At 52.6% G+C, this 10,697-nt stretch overlaps 1 protein-coding gene across 1 annotated transcript in view; it reads right to left on the bottom strand.

Moving 5' to 3' along the window:
• Positions 1–4,109: 4,109 nt before the first annotated feature.
• Positions 4,110–10,697, bottom strand: part of SMAD6 (SMAD family member 6) — a 76,768-nt gene continuing 70,180 nt past the window's right edge. Inside the window, 1 exon segment of the mRNA XM_028507711.2 lies at positions 4,110–5,110. Coding sequence (XP_028363512.1) covers positions 4,569–5,110 — 542 coding nt within the window. The 3' untranslated portion in view covers positions 4,110–4,568.

Genomic DNA, 10,697 nt, shown 5'->3' with positions numbered 1-10,697 from the left:
GTGTAGGATGGGAGCTCCCAACACAGAGAGAGGGGGAGTGGGGCAGTCCTGGGAGGTGGAGATGCATGCGTGCCCTCCAGAGCACTGGTGGAAGCTGTGCCTGCAAACAGGAAGCAGCCAGACCAGAAATCCCGAGACCTAAGTTTTAGGTTCAGCCCTGCCCTAAACTTGCTGTGTGACCTGGGGCCTAGAGTTCCCTCGCCTGAGGCTCGAACACAGGATCTGCAGGGTCCCCTTTCTCTCCTAGCTCTGCTTCTCCTACTCCTAGATTAACCCCTCCACCCTCATACCCCGGACGTTCTGGGAGAGTAAGGCACGGGGGAGGGGCTCAAGAGGGGCTGGGCTGTGGAATGGGGTGGAGGAGACAATGGAGGGACTGACATTTCTCCAAAACCTAATCAATTGCAGAAAATCCTGCCCCCCCCATCCTCACTCTAAGCCTGAGCTTGGGTTTGGGGGCTGTAAGCCCCACCCACCTTGCTTCCCAGGACCTGCAGGGACCAGGCTCCCACAATGCTCTCCAGAGACCAGGCCTTACTTAGAAAGTGTTTCCTTTGGAGCCTGAGTCACCAGATCCCTGGGTGGCCTGCGGGAAACCACAGTTACTAGGGGCCCCATAACTGGGAGAGGGGGAAGAACAGCAGGTCCAGCCACCACTTGTGACAGGAACTCAGCTTCTCGTATGGGGCTTGGTTTCCCCATCTGTAAACTGAGGGACTGGAAGTGGATTCCCAGACCCCCATGAAGAACGGCAGCTACAGAGCCTCTCCCTGACACTTGAGGCCACCCTAGGACCTCAGGGAGATCCTTGGCCTCCAAACAGGGCGGGTCTGGGAGGCAAGACAGCTGTGAGGTTGATGGTCCTGAGTCCCCAGAGTTCAGCCCTACAGGCTCAGACTGTCCCCAGGGGTTAGGCCACTCCTATGGAGCCAATCGCAGCTAGCACACAGGAGGAGCCCCGAGCTGGCATCTGAGACAGCATTCGTGTGAGCATCAGTTTCTCCACCTAAAAAAGGAGGTGGCTGAGAACCCTGCAAGGAAGTTCTCGTCAAGAATAGATGCATGAAAGCCACGTAGCGTGCAGGAAGGGCTCACAATCGTCTTGAAAAGAAGAGCAATTCAGGGACCCCCAGCCCACCCTCATGTAGCACAGCCCAGCTCTGCTCAGTGCTCAAGATCAGCAGTCCCCAACCTTTTCAGCACCAGGGGCTGGTTTCGTGGAAAACAGACCACGTTTTTCCACGGACCGAGGTAGGGGCGCGGAGGGGGATGGTTTCTGGATGATTCAAGGGCATTACATTCAAGCTCACCTCCTGCTGTGCAGCCTGGTTCCTAACAGGCCCGGACCAGTACTGGTCCACGGCCTGGAGCTCGGGGACCCCTGCTCAAAGGACCAAGGGTGGTCCTTGAGAGTTGTGCCCCCCACGAGGATCAGGCCCAAGGGTGAGAGAATGAAGGAGTGAGGGAGGAGTCTGGGCTGGCAGGGAAACCAAGAGAAAGTTTTCCATGAAAAGCAGTGTGGTCCATGAGGCTTAACTCTAGAGAATTGATGTCAGCTTTCCAGGCGGGTACTCCCTGAGAATCAGGGAGATGAGGGTTGGGGAAAGGATGTCACCGTCCTGTCTGCATGGATAGACTGTGATGGAAGGCAGGAAACCTGGTTCTATCCCAGCCTCCATGCTCATGTGGCCTGAGAAGGTAGGCACTTCCCTGTTCTAGGCCTTGGTTTGCCCATCTATAAAATGGGAGTGTCGGACTCTGTCTTGCTCGCTGATGAAGGAGGATTATGGTCCTCACTCCCATACGCAGGCATCGGTGTGACTGGCTGCTTCCTCAAAGGGCAAGGAGTCCCTCTCTGCCAGGAGCCTGGCCCTCAGCTGGGAAGCCCCTTCAAGGAGTCTCTTAACGTTTAGCACTGACCACCTCCCTGGTCTACTCGGAAGCCAGCCCACCTTCCCCACTGCCTCCTGAATGCCAGCCCAGCTCCTCATCTTAGCCTTGGAGGGCCCCTGACCTGCCTTTCCAGCCCTGGCCCTGTATTAATAACAGCTGATAGGCACTGATGATGAACCACGTGCTGTGTGATGTGCTCCATTCTTGAAGTCACACCTACTTTTCAGGTGGAAATTATTGTATTCTCTTAACACTGAGGCACCTGAAAGAAGTCTCTGAAGTCACTCCATCAGGGGTGTCCCACCTGCAGCCCATGGGCCGCATGCAGCTCAGGATGGCTGTGAATGTGGTCCAGCACAAAAATCATAAATACACTTAAAACATTATAAGACTTTTTTGTGATTACATGTCGCAGTGTGTTTAATGTGCGGCCCAGAGAGGCCAAAAGGTTGGGCACCCATGCGAGTGGCAGAGCTGGGATTTGAACAGACTGCCTCCTCCTGTCTTCTCCACGCAGTGGGAGGCCTCCCAGCTCCTGCCACTCCTGTGGTGTTGCCCTTGCTCCTGCCCCTCTTGCTGCTCCTAGCCTGTCAACTGGCCACTCCTCTCGCCAGTGAGGATCAGAGTCAAAGTGCTGAGTCTTCTGGGGAGGCATCCCACTTCCTCTCCTCAGCACTCCCAGAGAACCAGCTCCCTAGTCCGTCTGGCCTGAGCACCTGCTGACGGAGCCACCACACTGACCCCACACCCAGAACATGCCAGTGAGGCAGGCATTCCAGACACACATCTTCAGGGCACAGTGTGGGGGTGCTCTGGCACACCCGGGGGGCAGCAGTCACCAAATGGCCCAGAGGTACCCATGTGCCTTGGTACAGGGACAAGATTAACAGGAGTGGGGAGTCTATTGGCAAACACCTTCAGGAAACGAAGTGAAACGATGCATTTCTTGGACTCTGGCTGTGATCCACACCTCCTGGCATCCGCACTGTGGTGTGGTCCCTCACGCATTGCAGCAAGAATGGTTCATGTGATCGAGTGGGTTCCACCTGACAGATGTGATGGCCCATCACTTGCAGGTAGGGTTGTAGGAGGTGAGCTTCACTCTGGGGCTCTTTTGGGTCATGTGCTCCAGGGGAAACCATTTCATGAGTGGCCGCCTGGAGAGACCTTCATGGCAAGAACTGAGGCCTCGCACCAACAGCCCCGGGAGCAAGCTGGACACGGGTCCTGCAGCCTCCGTTATGCTCAGAGGACAGCAGCCCTGGCCGACAGCTCGACTGCAGACTCATGAAACCCTGAACCAGAACCGCCCAGCTAAGCTGCTCCCGCATTCCTGAATACAGAAACTGTGAGATAAATGCTAGTGGCTTCAGGCTGCTAAGCTTTAGGATAATTTATTATGCAGCAATAGATAATCCACAGACTTCTCTGGACATTTACTATGCTGATGTAAATCTCCAAGAAAGATATATAATGTAACATTCCCTTTCATTATTTGGCCAAGGAGGCTTTCTTCTTTGAGCTTTCTTCAAGCGAGAACACTGACTTAATGTGGCTCCGGCCCTACGATTAGATGTAACTTCTAACCTAGATCTGTCTTGTGAGCTAGCCATTTACCCTTCCAGAACCTCAATGTTTCCCTTGCACGGAGTAAAAATAAACCACCTGCCTTTGCATAATTCATGAATGCAGCCCCCGATGGGCAGATTCTGAGCTGGAGGTGGGTGGGAGAGGAGCTTGGTGAAGTCCTGGAGGAGCTTCCCCCCAAGGCTCCAGTGGGCTCTGCCTGGTGGTAGGTGAGCCTAAAGCCCACCGTCTCAGGTTTCCTCCCTCAGGCCGCTTCCCCAGAGTGGTGGGGCACAGTCTTGTCTTCTGGCTTGTGCCCAGCTCAGACATGGAAGGCACGGACCCCAGTCTCCACCGTCAGACTCAGAGTTCCTCCCGGCCGGAGCGCAAGTCTCCCCCACCAGCCTGCGATGGATGGCCCACACACTGTCCACTTTTCCTGTGGACACACTACAGCCATGGGCAAGAAGGAACAACGGAACCTCCTGTGGCCTGGAGAGTAAACGTGTGTCTTTCCTGCCAATTCAGCCTACTCCCTCGGCTCTCCGTCTGGTAAAGGGCTTGGTCAAGCTTCAGGATGTCTGATGGGCCAGAGACCCACCGAAGCCCTGCACGTCCCTCTTTGTTAAAAAGAAGACAGTTTTAAGAAAGAAACTATAATGCGAATACTTTATTATCAACGAGTGACTGGTATTAGCTTTTTGTCTGGGCATTAATATTTCAAAAACCATACACCAAACCCAGGCTTTTCCACCTAGCTCTGCTGTATCATTTTCTTTAAAAAAAAAAAAGAAGAGGGAGGAGGAAAAGAAAGAAAATATATCTGTATTGAAAGAATTATAAGCCAAAGTGCGTCTTTCTTGTTTTGTCCATATACACACATTGCACCATACATAAATAATTACATTGTAAAAATGACTCCATAATTACAAGTATAATATATATTTCCATATAATATATAAAACTTTATATTAAATCTAGGTAGATGATATTTGGGGGGTTTGTCCGTGGAGGCTGTGTCTCTGGGCACTGCCCCCCTGGCCGGGGGTGGGGTCGGTGGAGTAGGGTGGGGGCGGGGGCAGATGGCAGCGCTGCCTGGGCGGCTGCCGCTATCTGTGGTTGTTTAGCAGGATCTCCAGCCAGCAGGGACAGGAGGTGATGAACTGCCGGGAGTAGCAGGGACCCCAGCCCTTAGCGAAGCTGATACGGACGCTGTTGGGATCATAGGGGCCATCGGCGGCGTCGGGCTCCGGCCCCTGCTGGAGCAGGCCAGAGCGCTCAAAGTCGAACACCTTGATGGAGTAGCCAGGTGGCACCTTGCGCACAACGAGGGCGCGGCCACCGGGCGCATCCAGAGTCGGGGAGTTGACGAAGATGGGGTGCTCGCCGCGATTGTAGGCCCACACGCCGTCGGGCTCCTTGCTGAGCAGGATGCCGAAGCCGATCTTGCTGCGCGTGCGCCGCACCGACTCGCTGCGCTGTTCCAGGTTGAGCTGGCCCAGGCAGAAGCCGCTGCCCTGAGGTAGGTCGTAGAAGATGCTGACGGCCTGGTCGTACACCGCGTAGAGGCGGCCCACACGCGTCCGGTGCTCCCAGTATGCCACGCTGCACCAGTGGCTCGGCTTGGTGGCATCCGGAGACATGCTGGCGTCTGTGGGGCAAGCACAGGGCACGGGGTGTTATTTAGGGTAAGGAGTCGGGCGGCAGCCCCATGCCCACTGCTCTCCTGTGTGGGCAGCCTCTCAGATTCTAAAGCCCTGTAACACCTGCTCTTTCCCGTGAGCACACAGTTCTGAGAAGCAGGTGGACACCCATGACTGCCTAGCCAGGTGACAAGTTCCCACATAGGCCCTGGTTGGAGATTTTCAACAGAGTGAGAATTCTGCTGGAGTCCCCATGAGGACATAGCAAGGCACTTGATGGCTCCTATTCTCCAAAAGACACCAATCGAAGTCCAACTACAGCTGCGAGGGGAAAACACCACCAACTGACTTCATTCAGAGCCTGAGTGAGGTCAGCTCCGCCTCTCGGCTCAGCCCCACCTAGAAGCCCCAGAGCAGCAGGGTGAGAGGCCCCCTGACAGCATCCTCTTCTGTGCTAGGAGGCCCTCCTAGCTACCTAGCAGGAAACTGTCTGCCTGAGGGGCCTCCTGTAGGCTGCCAGCTCAGCTGTGGCCTTGGCCTGGGCACAGCTCCAAAGGGTGTGCCCCTCACCCTATGTCAGGTCCCAGCCACAGGTCCCCGGGCCAGCTCCTGCAGAGGTATCGTTTTCCCTCAGTCTCCATCCAGGGCCCTCACGGCTCTAGCTGACTGGCCCTACTCCTGCCCTCACTGATCTGCCCCTTAGCCAGTGGGCAGAGAGACAACTCTGTCCTGGGGTGGGTGACCAAGCTGTAGATGCTAGGCCAATCCCAGCAGGTGGGCAGTCAGGAATACCCAAGCCATCCATCCATCTGGCACTGGCTGGGCGTTCCCAAGCACCACCCCAGCTTGGCCATAAACCTCTAGCGCCAACCTTCTCACCAAGCAAAAGAAGCTATGCCTGGAGAACACTGAGCAACAGGACAGGCAACAGGCATCCCTGCGTGCTTTCCACAAGCCAGGCAGCCTCCTGGCACAGCCTCCTGGCTTGTGGTCCACCTCTGTTATCGCTGCATTTCACACATGCAGAAACTGAGGCCCAGGGACATGCCCTAACTGGTCAAGGGTACACACTAGTGAGTGCTGTAGCCAGCATCAGTGCCAGGCATCCTCTAGAGGGGAGTGCAGGCCCCCTTAAGCCCATGCACTAAGCAAGGCCCTCCCCTTCCCCAACAGTGTCCCCTTCTGTAACCAGGACTGCTTTCAAGGTCCATAGGTCCTAGAGGTGCTTGCCCACGAGCCTGTGTGTCACCCCCACCCTGCAGACACAGGGCTCCCTGCACAGTGTCACCAAGTGAGGGGTTGGTTACTGCCCTCCCCCCTTCACAGATAGGGCTCAGAATCAGCCACCTCGTTGTAAAAGGGAAAGAAGCAGTTTCACAGTCAGAAAGTGTGTGTGTGTTGGGGGCCGGGTGATAAGGGTAATGGGACTATAGGGGAGGGGTGACTTCCTCTCTCCCAGCTCCCATAAGGCTTTCGATCCAAGACCAGGTGAAACTTCCTGTCCCTCTCCTCCCACCAGCCGAGCCAAATGCCCCCTCATCATCTATACCCGCCCCCCCATTCAAGATCTGCATCCCTGGCCTTATCCCAGTGCTCCTCATAGGGACGGGAGCCTGTGTCTGGGGACACAGAGCTGCCCTGGGCTCCGCCTGCCCCAGCTGTCTGGCTCAAGGACATGGCCTGGGCCAGGCCTCACCTCCTGTAGCCTCTTTGGTTGAGCAGATTTGGTAACACCTCATCAGGCCTGGGCTCCTGGCCAAGTCTTCCAAATTCCAGGAGATGGACTGCCGCCTCGGAAAAGCCCTCACTGACCACTCCCCACTGTAGCAGTTACAGGTTTAAATGCAGTCCCTCCCTTGACCTGAGCAGGTGCCTATGCTGCTGGTCAGTGCCCGTGGCTAGGCTAGACCCTCAGTCTCAGAAGGAGTGGGTCTCAGTCTTCTGTCTGTCCTAAGGCTGCTTGTATCCCCAGGATGCTCTTGCTAGGCACTAAAAGGGAGGAGGAAGGAAATAAAATATATCTCCAGTGCTGGCACACTGTCCTCACCCCCACCCCACCCCCATTGGAATCTTGCCCAGCAGCAGGAACTGACCACCTCAGGCCCAAGGGGATGGTGGGCGAGGACTCGGGCCTCAAGTCTGATCCAAGAATAAGCCAGCAGGCAAGCCTCCCCACCCCCAGAACATGGTGATCTCGGGGTCTCAGGGCTCCAGAACTCGAGGGGCCCCCTGACAGCATCTCAGGGAGCCCCAGCACTTTGGGCTTTCACTGTTTAACCAAAGGGCTGGGAGTGTCACAGGGTTACCACTGCTTTACTCTGTTGTGACATTAAAATCCCCGAGACCGTCTCCTACCACTGGCACAAAAGGAAGTGCAAACTAACACTAACGAAATTACACAAGGTACAATTTGATAGTAAAAGAAATCAGATTTAAAGCTAACACATTTAGATCAGCAATTTTCAACCAGCGCGCCACAAGAATTTTTAAAACATGAAAGACCTGACTATTTAGTCTGGGGCGCTGAGCTTTCTTCTCTTAGATTGTCAAATGAAAGTGTGACACCAGCCAACACAACAGCCGTCTGGTATGAGTGCCCTGTCTTGAAGCATAAATACAGGGCCCAGCACAAATAACACCCCCCTTTATTATTATACCCAACTCTTTTATTACAAAATCATGAGCATGCAATTCTGTAACATAACAATGTCACACTCAAGCAGGCCATATGTACATTTTAGGTGAAATGTTCAAATCGCTGTCCATCTTGTGTGAGACATTCACGTACCCTACCAACCACCCTCGATGGCGTTGCTTCTGCCGGACCCTGTACACAGGTCGTATAATGTAGCTGCAGCGTGGCAGTCACGTTGCATAATAAGGTTGCGTCTGAGTCCTTAACTCTTGGTAACAGAAACCATTATATACAAGTGTAGACACCTGATTTTTTTTAAAGGCATTTTGGAGTAAAAGGGTAGGTAATTACTTTTTTTGGTAAATCAATCAAAACTATACACATGTTTTTGTCAGATGGGCAAAAAACTTTATTTTTTGGTGTGTTGCAGAATTTTAGTAAATTAGTTTATGTGTGCCACAAGATGAAAAAGGTTGAAAATCGCTACGCTTAGATTATAAGAAATTTTCTTTTCTTTCTTTCTTTTTTAGAGAGAGGAAGAGAGAGAGAATGAGAGGGAGAGAAACATCAATGTGTGGCTGCCTCTCACGTGCCCCCCACTGGGGACCTGGCCTACAACCCAGGCATGTGCCCTGACTGGAAATCGAACCAGTGACCCTTTGATTTGCAGGCCAGCACTCAATTACTGAGCCATACCAGCCATGGCTAGGTAATAAAAAATATTCTTATTTCTTTCATCATGGACCAATGAAAACTTAGTCCTGAAACTGGTCTATGTGAACCACTGATCAAGTCCAATGTCCTTGTGCCCTACAGATGCACCCCGGGGGCACAGGGTGACCCATCCAAAGACATACGGCAGTATGTGGCAGAACAGGGACCAGAACTTGACAACCCACATTTCTAACCTAATGCTTGTTTCATGATCTAAATACAGGTTTCAGAATTGAGACAGACCTAAGGTTGTCACTACTGACTAAATGTGTGGCTGTGGACAAGTCGATGAATGTCCCCAAGCCTCAATCTCCCCACTTGGAAAATAGGCTTATTCATAATTGAGTGCCTCGTTCACATAGTTTATCTCGAGGTTTTCTGGAAACTCCCTGCAGCAGATCAATTAGGTGTAGAAAGAAGCACCTGTCTGTCTATTGGCCCCAGCGTTGACCTGACCCTTCAGAGACCAGGGCTCCCTAGGGGAGTTGGGGGTCATGACCCAGGGTCACTGCCATGAGAAGTTAAAATAGGACAGTGGATGGTGAGGCTCTTAGCAAACTACAAAGGACTTTACATACATTTAGCTGCTCGCCTGGTACCTGAGGAAAAAGGCATTCAGTAAGCGAACGAATAAAGCCACGAATACTAACTGAATGCCTACAACAAGGACGAGTGTGGCTATGGCACTATCTCACTCCCCACATACGTACGTGTGTGTACGAAGTGCCCGACACTAGCGGACGCGCTGCCTGTGAATGAGAAGGCAGGTGCCCCAAGCCCCGGTCCCTTCCGCACGTCCCACAGTTGCCGAGCCCCTGGAATCACCAGGACCCCTCCCATCTGCAGCCTGCGCTGCAGCTCTGGGTGCAGGGGCAGTCTCTCGCGGAAGATCTTTTTCTTCTCATGGTTTCAAGGCTGTGGTCCCGCCATCAGCCTAATTAGGAACCAGATCCTTAATTGCAAATAAATGCTGGGGAGTCAGACCCGAGTGAACAACATCAAAGATGACCGCGCTCTGACCGAAACTCCTGCGTACTACCCCCCGCTCGGGGCCTGGCCTAGTTCCCAGCCAGACTCTGGGTCTCGCTGGGACGACTCCGGGGAGAGGAGGGGGCGGGGGAGCAGAAGAGGAGGCGCAGTCTGGCGCTGATCTGGCAGCAGCCCTGGAGTCAGGTGTCCTGCCTCCTGGCTCTAATCAAGCAGCTCACCTCCCTTCTCCTGGCCTCAGTCTTCCCATTGCAACACCGAGCTCTAAGTTCCTGTGCCTTAGTGAACACTCACAGCACCTCTACTCATCATCACCCACTCTCAGAAAGCGGCCCAGATGTCCGACAGGAGATTGGCTGTCACGGACTGAATGTCTGTGTCCCTTCAAATTCGTGTGAGAATCCTAAGCCCTGATGCGATGGCATTTGGAGAGGTGGGCCTTTGGGAGATCCTGAGGCAGAGCCCTTGTGAATGGGATTAGTGCCCTTATGGAAGAGATGCTGGAGAGCTCCCTAACCCTCCTGGCACGGAGGAACAGCAAGGAGACACCATCTATGAACTAGAACGGGCTCTCATTAGACACCAAATCTGCTGGCACCTTGATCTTGGCTTTTCCAGCCTCCAGAACTGTGAGAAATAAATGTATCGCTTAAGCCACCCAGACTATGGTATTTTGTTATAGCAGCCCAAATGGCCTAAGGTAATGAATGAACAAAAATAAGGTATATCTCTGGCATAAAAAAAGACACATAGATCAATGCAACAGGAGAGCCTAGAAATAAACCCATACCTGTATACGTGGTCGATTAATATATAACAAAGGAGGCAAGGACAGATGATGGGGTAAAGACAGCTTCTTCAATAAATGGTGCTGGGAAAATCGAACAGATACATGCAAACAAATACTCAAAACAGATTAAAGACTTAAATATACAACTCGAAACCATAAATCGAAACCACAAAACTCCTAGAAGAAAACATAAGCAGTAAAATCTCTGACACTTCTCTTAGCAATATTTTTTCTGATATAGCTCCTTGGGTACAGGAAACAAAAGAAAAAATAAAGGGACTACAATAAACTAAAAAGTTTGCCCAGTAAAGGAAACCATCAACAATGTGAAAAGACAACCTACTGAATGGGAGGAGATATTTCTCAATAATATATCAGATAAGGGGTTAATATCCAAAATTTATAAAGAACTCATATAACTCAACACCAAGAAAACCCAAATGATGCAATTAAAAACAGGCAGAGGACC

The sequence above is a fragment of the Phyllostomus discolor genome, chromosome 1, assembly GCF_004126475.2.
Source record: "Phyllostomus discolor isolate MPI-MPIP mPhyDis1 chromosome 1, mPhyDis1.pri.v3, whole genome shotgun sequence".
Lineage (NCBI taxonomy): Eukaryota > Metazoa > Chordata > Mammalia > Chiroptera > Phyllostomidae > Phyllostomus > Phyllostomus discolor.
This window is presented reverse-complemented; position numbering and strand designations above follow the sequence as displayed.